The sequence below is a fragment of the Phyllostomus hastatus genome, unplaced genomic scaffold (genome assembly GCF_019186645.2).
Source record: "Phyllostomus hastatus isolate PE091 unplaced genomic scaffold, TTU_PhHast_1.1 phas_scaffold_21, whole genome shotgun sequence".
In the NCBI taxonomy this organism is placed as follows: Eukaryota; Metazoa; Chordata; class Mammalia; order Chiroptera; family Phyllostomidae; genus Phyllostomus; species Phyllostomus hastatus.
The window spans coordinates 15,228,298-15,244,213 of NW_025334017.1; the positions used below are offsets into that span (position 1 = coordinate 15,228,298).

At 36.4% G+C, this 15,916-nt stretch overlaps 1 protein-coding gene and 1 pseudogene across 1 annotated transcript in view; both read left to right on the plus strand.

Moving 5' to 3' along the window:
- The window catches only part of LRRC69 (leucine rich repeat containing 69), a 54,263-nt gene that overhangs the window by 10,242 nt on the left and 28,105 nt on the right, over positions 1 to 15,916 (plus strand). The window contains exons 2-5 of the mRNA XM_045861373.1: positions 2,249 to 2,375; positions 6,172 to 6,244; positions 8,781 to 8,976; positions 11,271 to 11,342. Of these exons, the coding sequence (XP_045717329.1) occupies positions 2,249 to 2,375; positions 6,172 to 6,244; positions 8,781 to 8,976; positions 11,271 to 11,342 (468 nt within the window). The remainder of the gene's footprint in view (positions 1 to 2,248; positions 2,376 to 6,171; positions 6,245 to 8,780; positions 8,977 to 11,270; positions 11,343 to 15,916) is intronic.
- LOC123833214 lies at positions 4,995 to 5,640 on the plus strand (annotated as a pseudogene).

Consider the following 15,916-nt stretch of genomic DNA (forward strand, 5'->3'; position numbering starts at 1 on the left):
TTAGAGATGGTGTCTCCCCATGGGACAAAGGGCAGCTGCGGATGGTTAATGCTCATTATAGAAGACTCGGTTTCCTTAACTCATGTTTTCTTTTGTGTAATACAACCCACTGCACATCCCTGCATTGCTGGTACAAAAATAGCAACAATCTGGGCACTGCTGTTGCTGTGGATAATAAATTGTCCTTTGTCTCTGTTCTAGGGGTCTCATGCTTTCTGCCATCATCTATGAAATGGTGGCAAGTTAACTGTTATTTTGCAAGTTGGGTAAAATCTCAGAGCAGGTAAAATGTCTCCGGACGTTTTTGTGTTCCTCACCAGCAGCACAGCAATTTTGTTGAGCACTAGCAAAGCACTACAATTCTTTTTTTTACTAAATTTAGGCAAAATAATGAAATATACCTCCTTTTTGGAAAAGTTTTCACTGTGGTAGGCAAATAATGGCCCTCCAAAAATGCCCACATCCTAATCCCCTTAATCTGTGAATATGTTAGGTTACATGTCACAGGGGAATCGAGCATGCAGATGCAACTGAAGTTAATAGTTAGCTGAGCTTGAGATGGAGAGATGGTTCTGGATTATCTGGGTGAGCCAACTGTTATTATGAGGGTCTTAAATGTGGACGAGAACACCAGGGTGCTGTGATTTGAGAAAGAGTCTCCCAGTCATTGCTGGCTCTGAAGAGGAAAGGGCAAGCTGGAACCACAGCAGCGGGGAAGCCTCTGTGAGCTGGACAAGGCAAAGGATTCGACTGTCCCCTCAGGAGACATGGCCCTACTGGCACCTTGGTTTTAGGTCATGGAGACCCATTTCTGATCTCCGATTTCCTGAACTGAAGATAATAAATTTGTGTTGTTTTAAGCCATGACATTTTTGGTAATTTGTTACAGTGGCAATAGGAAACAAGTACAGTCACAGACTGTGGGTTAAGGGTTGTCATAAGAATAGCTGCATGAATACAAACATGTCTTGAAGATATTACACATTTGATTTCAGACTACATAATAAAAATTTCAATAAAGCAAATTGTAATCTCTTTGCTAGTGGAAGGTCTTGCCTTCAACTTGTAAAAAGCACACCACCTGTGAGGTACAGTAAAACAAGATATATTTTAACTTCACCTTTACAAAAGAATGAGGCCTCCAAGGTATATGGTCCTTTGTTTCCGGGACAATGGTAAATCTCAGAGGAAAGAGTGTATGGAAGTAGAGCCTTCCCCATGAATTCTAAGGGCAAGGAATTTCATTGTAGATAAATCTATGTCTACTTTATATTAATTTAAATCATTAACATACATCCACACCAAATACCACTTGGTATTTACATAAAATGTAATTGCCTAAATTTTTCTCTTAATAATTGTTCTTGTGTTATATAAACTTATTTATTTGTGAAAACTTCCATGTTTCCTTTTACATTTTAATGTTAAAATCCTGGAGTATGGAGTTGGTAATGAAATCTGAATGGTATATTATGTTTAGGAGTAAAAAAAAGACCTTGACCAGAAGGTACATTTTGATTTCAAATCCAAGAAAAAATATCATATTTTAGAGAACAATCCTGTATCATCGATTTATCAGAGGATCAAGGAGGATCTTTCTAACCCTCTTATGTGCAGCACCTCCTACATCTACCCAGTGCGTCATTGGTAGGACAGGTACATAGGGGCAGATCTTCTTGCCCCACTACCACACCTTGTCAGTAGTTTTTGGAGAATTTTGTGATCGCACAGAGTGATGTTAAAGCCCTCCCCTTTCCTCTCCCTCTGTCCATGTAATAGAGAAGTCTTAGTCGTCTAAATGAAAAAGCTCCTTTGGGAGTAGTATGACAGGTGGAGTTCATCTTTTTGGCTATATATGTGATTTCAGGAGATCAATGACTTTGCTGATGTTTTAATGGTTTTGAGTCTATGGGTCACAATGTTAGGACATTCTTGAATTGCTCAAGTGAGTTATAAATGAATCATTAATTGTGTTTTTGAATATTCTTGGAATAGTTTGTAATACAACTTTAGTGAAGTACTTTAATTGAAAATTAAATTGTGCTTTAATTAACATAAGTTGTTTGAACATGATGAGCTCAAATGAACTTTATTTATAAAGATCATTTTAGGCACATGTGAAAAATTTGTATGATCATGTTGAAGTGTGAGGTCACATGGATTGCAGCAAAGGGGCCTAATTATTTCCTTTTTTTATCCTTTGAAGGTAGATAATGTATGAGTCCATTAAATCTCTATATGTTTGCAGTTGACAACACTTAATCTGGGAAACAACCTTTTAGAAGAAGTTCCAGAAGAGATGAAATACCTTACCTCCCTGGAGAGGCTCCATTTGTTTGGAAATAGAATTAATAGATTTGCACCTGCAGCATGTGGTAAGTTAGTCAAAGAAAAGCAATATTATAGCATCAAACTTAGTCCCCTCATTATGTTTAACAATTTGGAACTAAAGTGAGAAAGGAATTGTACATGATTTTCTTTTTTTGGAGATATTTACACACTATTCGAAGGAATTTTGGGGACTTTTTTCAACTATTATATTATACATTTCTTTACATGTAGACCTAAGAAAATAAGTAAGCTTTAGTATTAGTGGAATTTCCCCTTTTCAGAATCAGTGTACACTTAGACTCTTGAATCTGTGGGCTCTTTCTTTGTGCTAGAATGAAAACTAGTTGAAAATCAAATCAAGAAAATCTTTCCACAGCTCTCCTTTTTTCTTCACCCTTTTTATTCTGTCTCAGATACTAAGTCACAATCTTTGCTCAAGATTTAGGTTTAAATTAATTTGTGGAGAATTTTAAAGAAAAGATAGGACATCCAATTAGTGGCATTCTTTCTGTGTATTTCCTTTAGACCTATATTTTTTTGCCATTCAATATGAAACTCGACCTATTTAATATAGGTGGAGTGGGTTTAAGGACAGAACATATGATGAAGAAATTCAGGTGAATTTTATAGCTCCATTAACTCATGTAAGGCACTTCATCACTATGTTTTTGTCCCCAGTAGTAAAACTAAAGATACATTATAGAGTTTATAAGGTTCTGTGAACTTTTGAGACTTGGGTACTATATGTAATTATAATAATCAAGCAGCCTTTATTAAGGGTATTATTGCATGGGGCACTACATTAGGCGTATATTTGGCAAATAGCACCAAGAGACTCTGGTACCATCTTTTCAAAGTACTTTTCAAAGTACAATAGATCTTGGAGAAATATTTTTACTCAAAAAATGTGACCAACATTTATCAATGTTTATGCACATTATAGACACAAAGCCATAGATTCAGCATCCAACTATAATTTACTTAGGAAGAAAAGAGTTTACCTAGGAAAAAATTCAGGGCATGGAAACAAGTAGACAATATTATTTTATGAACTATACTGAGAGAACACATTTCAGTAAAACCTGATATATATAAATGATATGAAGCAACCTAATTAGTTCTAATTTAGATTTCCATAAAGTCTTTTTCTCCTGTTGCCCTTAAATGTAAGGTTTATAAAATATGTGTCATCTGTGTAGAGTGCCCTGAATGTCTTTAGTTTCTGTACATCTTAATTTGGGGCTGTTGAAATTGAAAAATCTCGTGTGATCGACATAAACTATGTTCTGTGTCAGGTCACGACACAGGTCATTACTCAGCTGCAGAAACAGTTTGGTGTCAGGGAGTTGAGCACTGCCCAGCATATATTACATAGCCCTGTGTATGTGTCCCCTGGCCCCTGACAAGAGCAGACTGGACCAGGGTTAGATATGTGTCCTGAGCTGATTCAATCATATACTCTTTGTTGGGAGTTACGATAAAATCTAAAACAGTTTAATTAGTTTGAGCTAATTCCATGAACTAAGACAGTGGTTATAAACTGGTGGCCCATGGGCTGAATCTGGTTCACAAATAGGTTAGTTCTGTTTTGTCTACTTTCTTTTAAATCCTTACATGAGGATAAGTTTATTGATTTTGAGAGAGAGATAGATCAATTAGAGTGAGAAACATTGATCACCTTCCATACACATACCAGCTGGGTATCAAACCTGCAAGCTAGGTATGTGCCTTGACTGGGGATCAAACCCTTAACATTTTGGTATATGGGATGATGTTCCAACCTATTGAGCCACCCAACCAGCACTGTTTTGTCTGCTTTTTTAAAAGTTTGACTTTTGTGCCAAGATTTACAGATTAAGAGAATTCATATAAAAATCTGGATTCGTGGGTTTTTTTTGTCTGTTTTCTTTTTTTTTTAAAGAAAGGTTAGGCACCACTGGAATCACATTGCCATATGACAGCACTTGCTAGGAGCTGGCTGAGTGGCTGCTCCCTGTTAGACAAGACATGTGCTCTCCAGCTCAGCATGCTTGGGCCAGGTACACTTCCATGAAGCCCACTACTGTGTTCTGAGTCGTCTTCTTGATTCCTGCAGACATTTCAGTTTGGGAACTGTTTATCCCGTCTGCAAACATTTAAAAGCAGGAGTTGTAGGAGGGCTATGAACACATGGATAATTAGCGAAAATCTGTTCAAGAGAGAAGGAATTGGAGGGGTAGAGAAAACATGGATATGAAGCAGAGAGGAGCTATAATGAGAGATGAAACTATGTCTTGCATTCTCTGTGCTGCAGAGATTCTCAGAGAGTACACAATCTACAGGATTGGAGGAGCTCAGGGTGGGGAACACAATTAGCCTGGAGAATGGCCTAGAGCATGGCCTGGGTCTCTTTGGACATCACAACCTGATATAGTGGTTCAGAAGTATCTGAAGCCCTGGAGACCTAAGCATGACCATTTTTGTGTCTACCAAGAGTGATCATACACAAAAGCAATACATATATATCAGCCTATAATTACATACCATCATGTATATATTATTTGTTTATATAGTAAAATATATTTGTATTCATATGGCTTCTGGCCAGCACCACTGCTGTGGTCACAGGGCCTGGTGTGTACAGCAGTGGGGGCAGTAGGCCTGTGCAGCCCATGTCCTGGCTCATGGCGGAGTCTAAAGAGAAGCCCAACAGGGAGAAGCCCAATGGGAAGAAGCCTGATGCAGAGAAGAAGGTATGTCTGGAGCAGGAGTACACCAAGTCCGAAATCACCGACTTCAAGTTCAAGCAGCTAGTGGTGCTGCCCTGGGAGTTTGAGATTGCAATGAGCTACAACGTTTGTCTGCCCTGTCATCCTGTGGTACAGCACCATCTCAGAACTCTGCACAGGAGAGCTGTGCTAGATGATGGCTGTATGCAACAGCTAGCACTAGTGGTACGAAGAGCAGGGGGAAAAGATCAAGTGCACAGTCCCCCAGGACATTGGCTTAGTCTTGAGCTCCATGCAGAAGCTGGTGACTGATGAGGACATGTTCTCTATGAAATACAATTAAGAATTCCCCAGCTCCTTTGAATCTCTTGTGAAAATCTAAAGTACCTGTTCCATGTCCCAGTGCAAGTCTATTCATCTCACTCCAAGGAGAACCTGGCTCTGGAGCTGCAGACACTTGAACACACTCAATGTGCAGTTCATCCTCATCATCAGGGAGTCCATCCTGCTCAGCTCTTTAGAGACTGCCATTGTGGACAGTCTCACAGAGGTGCTGTGTGTGGCAGGGCACAGGACACAGAACCACGGGCAAGAGAAGTGAGCCCTGAGAATGGACAGGTGTGCACACGTGCAGGGAGACAGTGCCATGTGTGCCTGCATTGGTTTGTCTGGGCACACAGACATGCTGGGCCTGTCAGAACTGAGCGCGGATTTCACAGACGCTGGTGGGCATGGGGCATTTGGTTTCCCACTGTGGGTTTAGTTGGGATGAATGTCACCAGTAAAGAACCTTTGGACTTTATTCATATGCTCAGTACATGTTTATGGTACTGCCGTTCAGAGTTGTTGCTTTTTACAAGTCTGTGTTCTGGTGCCCTTTGCAGTGCCTTTCTGGTTCCAGTTTGTGGTAGCTTGGCTGTACCTTTTGTCCCAAGGCACCATGATGCAGAGCTGTAACTTTGTGATAAATTCAGCTCTTTTGTGTAAGATAGTTTTAGAGGTTATCTGTTACCGGCAACCCAGAGAGCCTTGGCTAAGGCCAAAAATCAGAAAGAAAACAAAGTTAACAGGGAAGCAGCTAAAAATTATTTTCAAACGTACAGCTAAAGTGACTAAAATTATTTTCCAACAGACGGCTTACGAAATTTGATCCTGCTTAATCTGAATCACAATCAGCTCACATCGATTCCTGAAGAAATCAGCAGGTAATTTTGTTCATAGTGAGACTTAGTGAGCCCCCCGTCCCCAAATCCTCCAGCCCACCGGAGCCATCTGAGAACCTATGCTCAGACTCAAGCCCTTGTGGGATTTGAATTTAGCAAAGAGGCACCTAAAGGACTGAGGCAAGCTGATAATTTTAAGCAGACGTTTCCTTACACAGCATGGCGTGGTCGTCTGAGTATAAAAGTGAGGGTTGGAAACGTAAGTTCTAGCGTTGGTTGTGTTATTGATCTCCCAAGTCGGTGGTTCTTGGAGCTTGCTCCACCACAGAATTGGTGATATTAAATTTTATTTCAGATGAGTATTGTAGTCATTTTCAGCTTGGTAGGAAAGATATTATAAAAGCAAAGAATTTAAAATCAAGATGTCATTTTCATTTTTTAAAATCCCCCATTTTATTATCATTAACAGCAACAGCAAAAAAAAAAAAAATGCTGTTTCTCCTTCCTGCACATCTGCACAGATAGGCTGCCTTTCCAGCACCTTTCTGGAGTCAGCTCACGGCCAGCCTTGTCCTTCTGCAGGCAAGTCACCTGCTTGGGCTTTTCTTCCTGCAGATGGAGAGAGAATCTTACTCTGGTTTACTTTGGAGACTCTATTGCCTATTGAACAGACACAGACATATTACAGAGTTAAGAGCATCAGATTTAAAAGAGGACACAAAGCTCTGAACAGCCTTCAACAAAGGGTTTTCCGTAGCATCTAAAGCTTATTCTATTTTCTTGCCACCACTCATGTATGTAAAAAAAAATAAAGTCTATTCTAATTCACTTATCCATATCTCTAACAAATATATTGTTTCCCAGATAGATTTTTACAGAGAAAGTAATGTTTGAAATCAGAGCCACTAAAAAAATTTTGAAGCAATTTAATTTTTTTAAGATGAGGAATATTTATAGCAATGAAAATGCCAATAGTTATCTGCTTGCCTTTTCACTTATTCAATTGATTGATGTATTGACAAAATAAAAAAAGAACACCTTGGAAGACCTAGTGAACTAGGTTCGGGTTCATATATTTGTATAACTGGCCACCAGCCTTATGACTTGGAGCGAGTAATTTAACTGTCTTATACCATAGCTTTCTCAACTCTAAAGGAAGAATTTTGAGTAGGTGAACTTCCGAATCTTTGCACTATGTTATAATTTCATAATTTATTATGCTCTGTTTGGAGTACAAAATAAAATATTAAAGGAACGGTATAAATCTATGGTGCCATGTTAGGAAAGTGAATAAAAACCTTCACTGGGCCCTGGCTCTCATAGCTCAGTGGATTGAGCACGGGCTGCGAACCAAAGTGTCGCAGGTTCGATTCCCAGTCAGGGTACATGCCTGGGTTGCAGGCCATGACCCCCAGCAACCATACATTAATGTTTCTCTCTCTCTCTATCTCCCTCCCTTCCCTCTCTAAAAAAATAAAATAAATAAAAATCTAAAAAAAAACCCTTCACTGGAAAAAGTAGAATTAGAAAATGTATAGGTCTATGCCATTTTACAGATAATTCTGGATTGTCTGTATTCTAGCTGTGCCTTAGATGTAAGCTGTATGGTTAGCTTCCCATGAGTGATTCCATTTTCTAATCTTAGGAGAGTTTCTTCAACTTCCTATACCTTGGTATCTTCATCTGCACAATGAGGACTACAGAGGTGCCTATTTCACAAAGCTGTTTTGATGGTTAAACATGATAACCCTTCAACGACATTCAGGGTTGAGCCTGGGACATAGTAAATGCTCAAAGGATGTTAGCTTTTATTATTATTGGTTATTTTTTATTCTTTTTGTATCCCCAAATTCAAATGTCAATTTTCCGAAAGGTATCTTGTCTGTAATTATAGACTCAGATTTTCTTAATGTTTTCTCCCAGTCCAGTGGCATTTTCTATCTTCGTTTTATGACTTTATGTAATTTCCTTCAGTCCATGGTGTATAAAGAAAGGCAGAATTTGTGTCTGATCCATCTGCATCTTCCACAGGGACTAAGTGATTCTCACAAATATTTGGTACAAGATATATAATCTGTAACTATACTTATATCTATACCCATGTATGTTTATATGCATATGTAAATTTGTGCATGTGTGAATATATATGTGTAAGTGTAAGTGTATATATATATATATATATCCTACTTTGTTCAATATATATATCCTACTTTGTGAATATAGATGTATATTATATACATATAAGTATATATACATGCATATGTGTGTGTGTGTGTATCCTACTGTGTTCCCTGGCTTCCTCTTCAATATAGTGAATGGATACTCACAAATAATAAAAATAGGATTATATTTCTTGAAAATCTAGGTTTTGATTACATAAACTACTTTTAACTTAAACCATATGAATATAAAGTATCTTCAAAAGTTTGATTACAACAAAGACTTTTTTATGTTCCAATGATTCACTATGGTTGTGAACACTTGACTGAAATAAGATTCGGATGAGCTACACAAACCAGGTCTGTATAGTAGTTTTTCTTATTTTTGTGAGTTTCATTCCTATGCTTTATTTTTTTAGATTAAAAAATCTTACATATTTAAGTATAAATCATAACCGGATCACCAGTATTCCTAGAGAACTTTGTTTTCTTGAGAAAATTTCTGAACTTCAACTTAACTACAATCGGCTCACTTGCATACCTGAAGAAATTAAGTTCATGCACATGCTCCAGAAGCTTTTTTTGGTCAGGAACAACATTGAAGTTTTGCCAGAGGTAAGCAAAATAGAGAACAAAATTTTATTTTGTTGGGGAAGAACTCTCATCACAACACAATAGGGAAGGGTTATAGAATAGATTTGGGTATCTGAGTACAGACCATCATCTGCCTTCCCTCTGATTAGATGTAGTCAGTTCCCAAGTTCCTGTGACAAAGGAGGGTTGTAATTTGGTTTATTTCACTTAGCTAGGGATGCCAGGTTTAGTAAATACAAATACAGGCTACTCACTTCAATTTGAATCAGTTAAGTAATGAATAATTTTCCAGTATAAGTATGTTCCAAATATTAACATGGGACATAACTTATATTTAAAAATATTCTTTGTGTGAAATTTAAATTTAAGTGAACTTCCTATATGTTATCTGGCAACCCTATATACTGCATAAATATAAGTGCATATTGGTTTTGGAATATGTGCTACATGTCTCTCATTTTTCTTTATATCCACTCTTCATCCTTTTTCAACCTACTTTGCATCTGGGAGACTCACCTATATCGGCATTACTGAGCTCCTGTGTTCTCTGGCTTGTTCTTGGACATGGCCAATGAGAGGCACTAGCAGGATATAAAAGGATGGAAGAAGAGTGAGTATCAGATGGCATTCCCCCGGTACCCCACCTGATAGGGTGCTCTGAGTTTCCTGCACACCTTTTTGGAAAACCATGGTTAATGTCAGGTGATCCTCATATGGACCATTATCACTGGCTCTTCAGACCTACAGTTCAAAAAAAAAACCTTTCCACTGTTGCTAGCTTTTGGGAACTTTGTGGGATTAGGGAACTATGTTTTGTGGTTTAGGTTTTCCTAAACACTGTCAAGCTTTTATAAGTAGTGATTTTACTAAACTCTCCTCAAATTTCCTAGTTTGAGAGTAGTGTTTCCTGCTAAGAACCTGTCAATGAGTTTACCTTCATTCCTTATGCAAATTAGAACTAATCTGGTAGGAGGGAATGCCTGTCATTCAGTAAACAGAGATATAAAAGCAGATCAACTCCTGATATTTCATTTTTCTTACAAGGGAATATACCCTTTAAAAATTTTGTGCATACTATAATGTGATATGTGAAAATATACCAAGATGTAGGCTATAAATAATTATATTTCAAAAATTTTATTCTTACATTCTTTAAAAATCCTAATTTCTATAAACAAGTAAAAAATATCTTTAAATGAAGGAATAAATCTATTAAAAGTGTAAGTCCTTTATTTGAGGGAAAAGTTTTAACAGTAGAAATATGGTCATCATCTTGTTTTTTAGTGTTTATTACAACTTTATGATGTAGCTCTTTTTATTATGCCCATTTTAGAATAAGGAACAGAGTTTATGTGACTTGCACAGAATTTGCAAAGGTCAGAGAAGGTACTCAAATACATTCTTTTCTAACTTAAAAGGACTTTTTCTATAATTTATAAGTCCCAAAAAGTTTAGATTTTAAAAAATTTGAATGCTAATAAGCCCTACCCTGAATTATTATGTAAAGAATGCGTATGATCATTTATGTCCTGGTGCATTTAATATGATTCAGTTTATCATTTTTTGTCTGCATTATAAATAATAAAGCATTACAGAAAATACTCATTTGTTCTGGTAATGACAAAATCATGAATCATTTTCTGGTACATTATAAATTATGTGTATGTCTGCACATGTATGTGAATGTATATGTACATCCAGCCACATTGGCCTTGTAGATAGATAGAAACCCTAACAGATTTTTCTTTATAAGGAAAGGGTTCTGTGAGTGCAGTGCTAAGCAAAAGGGAGCTAAGAAATAAATCATGGTGGAATTGTCAATAGAGGCAACTTTCTAAGATTTTGTCTGTTTCTCAAAGATTCTTTCTATTTTAATGATAGTAATGCCTACCAACTGCTCACTCTGTATTGGGCCCTTTAGTAAGCACTTAGTAACTTATTTAACTCATTCAACAATCATCAAAGTAGGAGCTGACATTAGCAATTCCATGTTGCACATGGAGAAATTGAAGTACAAAGAGACAGATATTTAACCAAAGTTACATAGTAAGTGTCAGAGGTAAGATTTGAACCTTCAAATAGCCCAACTCTTAGCCACCATGATATGTTGCCTTTGTATGGTCAGAGGAAATGGAAAACTCTAGAATCTGGCAATCCAAGATGTAGTGATCTCCTTGGTGAGGATATACTGAAGAATTGATCAGATAATTAGGAAAGATAGTCAACACCATCAAGTTTGAATGTAGAAGAAATATTTATTATTCTATATACCTTATAGATTTTTAAGAATCTCTCTCTTTTGTTTTCTTACACAGAGATTTTGTGATCTTATAAACCTAAGAGTCCTAAATATAGCTGGAAATATTATTCGGACATTTCCACCAGGAGTAAGTAGAGCCAACTTCTATTATAATTGAAAAGTAATTTTGTTTATGCTACTGCTATTTAAAAAATATGGACAGCCAATATAACCTGTAATAATTGGAATCTTGAATTATACAAATGACTCAACTATTTTTTTCCTAGAATTTCAAAACTTTTTCTTTCCCATTCCTTCCTTTGTGTTCAGTGTCTGCTGAACTTGTTTGAACTAAGTGAACTCTGCTATCATAAACATTTTAATGCATTTGTTATGGTTGGTGTTTTTTGTTATTATATACTGCTTTTGGTCACCTCAGACTTTTTGAAAATATTGTTTTTCAGAGCATATATTTTTATCCCTTTTAAAGAATCCAGAGGTGATACTTCTATTAGTTGTTTTTAAGACATAAACAATGGAAAATGCACTTTTTCTTCCATTTGGAAATGAATTTTGACTTTTCTGAGAAGCAGCTGGTCTGGACAAGTTGTATCTTTTGAGAAAGAAGTGGCAGTTTTTCATATCACATTTTTATATCCTAGTGAATGCTTCTACATGCAAGGCAATAACTAGAGGCCCATCAGTCCAGAAGGTATTCAATACATAGTTGTTGGTCCATTAATTACTTTTTCTGATTTATCAACTCCAAATTGAGATTTTAGTCTTTTTTTGACCCTTAGATTCTTTGCATGTGGTTTTCCAATTCTCCAGCACTATTATTGAAGAGGCTTCTTTTTCTCCATTGTGTGTTTTTGGCTTTTTTTTCTGTCAAAAATTAGTTGTCAATATACATATGAGTTTACTTCTGGGCCCTCAATTCTGTTGCATTGGTCTGTGTGTCTCTTTTTCTGCCATACCATCCTGATTTAATTATTGTAGCTTTGTAATTTAAAGTCAAGGAGTGTGATACCTTTGGTTTATGTTTTCTCCTCAAGATTGCTTTGGCAATTAAGGGTCTTTTGTGTTTCTGTACAAATTTGATTAAGTTTTTGGTGATTTCTTTCTTTAATAATTTGAATATTTAATTCCACTCTCTCTTATCACATAGGCTTCTGCTGAAAAATCTGATGATAATCTAATGGTATTTCTTTTGCTGGTTACTGTTTTCTTTCCCTGTCTGCCTTAAAAAATCTTCTTTGCATTAATTCTTCAGTTTCATCATAATGTGCCTTGGTGAATGCTTTTTTTTGGATTGAGATCATTAGGTGTTCTGTTAACTTCTTGGATTTGAGGATCGACATTTTTCCATGGGTTTGGAAAGTGCTTGTTGATTATTTGTTTAAGTTCTATTTCCTTTTTAATTTTAAAAATAATTAAAATTATAGAAATCATTTTTTTTTGCCTTGGATTCCAAGAACTTCAGAACAAAATAAATTACAGTTTAGAATTATCTTATTCTGTATATTTCAACTCTTTTTTTTTTGGCCTTAATTTATAGTTTTCTATTATAAACCACCTAATGTTCTTGGAAGATAATTTAGATTATATTAAAATACAAACTCAAACAAAAATGACAGCCTAAGCTCTCACTGAGAAGGTATTCCAAAGACTCCCAAAGCTTTCTGTATAAGATTGCAGAGTGCTTCAGAACATTTTATTTGTAATCAACAGTGATGGTAGCAGGGAGGAGGATCTATTTTCTCAATATTCTTAGTATTTCTGTTAGATGAGCATCAAAGAAATTTATAGAAAACTGCCTGCTATTCTATACATTTATCTTTCTCTTAATTTCTTCTTCTAGTGTCCATGTACAGAAAGGAATACTGTAGTGTACAGAGAAGTTAGATAGGTGTAAGTATAATGGTTAGATAGGTATAAGTATTAGTGACATTAAAGGCAGAAGTTTCTAGAAGATAATAAGGGGAAAAATCAATTCTGTGTCAAGAAGACAACTACCCAGAAGTTTCAGGGAACTAGGCCCAGAAAATAATATTTTTACTTGTTTGGATCAATCAGTTTTTCTTTAGGAAATTATGGCAAAAATTTACATGGACTAGAGTTCTATGATTAAAAGCAGAACCAACAAGGACAGGCAAACACCATATAAGATGGGTACTCTATGGTCTGATATACTCAAGATTGTTAGTCAGAGTTTCATCTACCTAGGTCATAGATACTTGCTAGAAACAATAACATGCCAAGGAGAATATGTAGAAGTTATTATATGAAAATGAACAATGATAACTAATTCTTTGAAAAGTATGTGGTTGGTTTTGTGGTAAGCACTTTCAAAGTATCATCTTATTTAGTCCTCATTATAGCTCTGTTTGCTAGGTACTATTACTGTTCCCATTTTACAAATGAGAAAACTGAGGGAATGGGGAAAAGATTACGATACCTTGCTCAGCATTATAAATTAGAGTGAAAATGTCAACCTAGATCACTTTGAAACCAAGTCAAACTTAGTTACTAGTAGTACTTTTAGAAATATACCATGCCTGATTATTGTGTATTGTTTCTGACTGTTTGTGACGATTGTATGGTCTTTGAATTGTTGTGGAGGCCTTGGCCAAGTTTAACTAACCAGGTAAAAGCCTGATCTCTGAACCTTCTTCCCCTTCTGGGTAGCCTCCTGTGCTCCTATGGGCTCTGACTCACTTTAGAATACTGAGGTCAGGACTCCTGGAAATGTGGTTTTAGAACTAAAATCACAGGTTTATTTGAGAGGAGCTGAGATTAGTAGTTGACTTTGAAAGCTCTTGCTGGAACAGAATTTTTGTAACTTGTAATTAAGAGAACAGTTGGTAGTATCTGGAGACCCCCCTGCAAAAGGAAACCCTAACCTTACTTATATTCGCTATAATATAAGTAAGGAAGGAAGGAGAGGAAGAAAGGATATTGGGGCTGGAGAGTATTTTCTGACACCATATCTGAGAGTCTGTGACTGGTATTTTTGGATTAAAGGAGAACTTCAAAGAAATTGTAGGTGTGGCTTTCTAGGAAGATATGCTAAAGAGAGATCAGAGCTGTAAATCAAGGAAATCATTCCAAATAGAAGACACTGGGTTCATAGAAGGCTTAAATAACTAAACTATGCAATGAGTGCAAAACAACCAACTCAGGTGGGGAGAGAGTAGGTGGCAATGAGGAAAGCTTGCGCGTGTCACTGTGGGGAGACGAAGGTTTCTGATATCGTAGTTCTTTGTTTTAGAATATAAAAGTTTGCTTACTTTCACTTTCTTATGCTTACAGCTAGGGAGTTGGTGCTAATCTATTAAAATAATCTGATGGCTAGATTTTCCCAGGTTTTAGGCCTGAGACTTCTTCCATGCAAATGTCGCCCAAGAATGACAGCTGCATCAAGTCACTCACACAACTCTGATAAACACATGTAGTTAAAAGTAATCCATTTCTATGTAATATTGATTACATTGATATTTCTTTTTTCTTTTTTTGCATTAATTGAAGAAACATGAAGGGCAAAAACAGCAGACAGGTCTTCAGTCAGACAAACCCAGGCCTGAATTCTGGCTCTGACAGTTAAATTTGATTTCTTATGATTCCCGCAGATAACAGCCCATTTCAAGAGATCCCTGAATTAGCCATAGAAGACAGGTTTTTCTTGGTGGATTTACAAGTCAGCTTTCCAAGGGAAATGTGGTGAGTCAGATTTTGGTAGTGACTTCCTTTTTAGGTGGTAACAGAATGAGGAGTAGCTAGTGTGCTATCTTCATGGGAGGCAGCATTATGTAATAAAAGACATAGGAACTTTTGTGCGATGTATTTGAATTCCAGCTTTGCAACTTCCTAGTTATGTGATTATGAAGACATTTTCTGGAGCCCTGAACTTCAGTTCTTTTATCTTAAAAAAACTGGATATTAATACAAATGATGCTGGCTGCTGTCATAATTGAACTAGCAAATATAAATCACCAGAAACATAGCTAGTGCTTTATACATTATTTAGCCCTAATTCCTATCTCCGTCTCTCACCATCAGAGCACAGCTTGTTTCCACAGCCCGTACACACTCTGACAGTGGGTGACCGCCACTGTGATAGCAAGGCTGAGAGAAGTTGTGCTAGAAGATGTCATGACTGCTTCTTCTCCAACTTCTTTTCCTGTTATTTCTTACATACCTGGGACCGCCCTGGGGTAATCTGACTCAGATCGTGAGAGAATAAATGGTCAGGAAATAATAAATGGAAAAGAATCTATAAATGCCTGAGGAGTATTATTGGAAAACTAATTAATATTATCAATTTTTTTTAACTTTATGGCAGGAAGAGTAATTATGGTTCATATCATTGGATGAAAGATATACTCTGAAAAGCAAAATCACATAACATAAAATAAACATGTAGCTATGTATAACTTTAGAGTGGAACAGGAAATTATTTTACTCTATGAAATTATTTTACAGCATTCCCATATAATTTTTATCCAGGCATTTACTGCTTTAAAGTACAGGTTCTGCTGAATGTCCCCTGGGGAGTAACATATAGTCAGTCTAATACTGACTGTGCTCATATTAAAAGAACAAAGGAACTTAAGCTTTCTTGAAATAAGCTGAGCACTGCCAGACAAGCACTGTCTTTCTCTTTTTCTTTTTTATTGAGTTTATTGGGGTGACTTTGGTTAGTTGTATAGGTTTCAGATATAC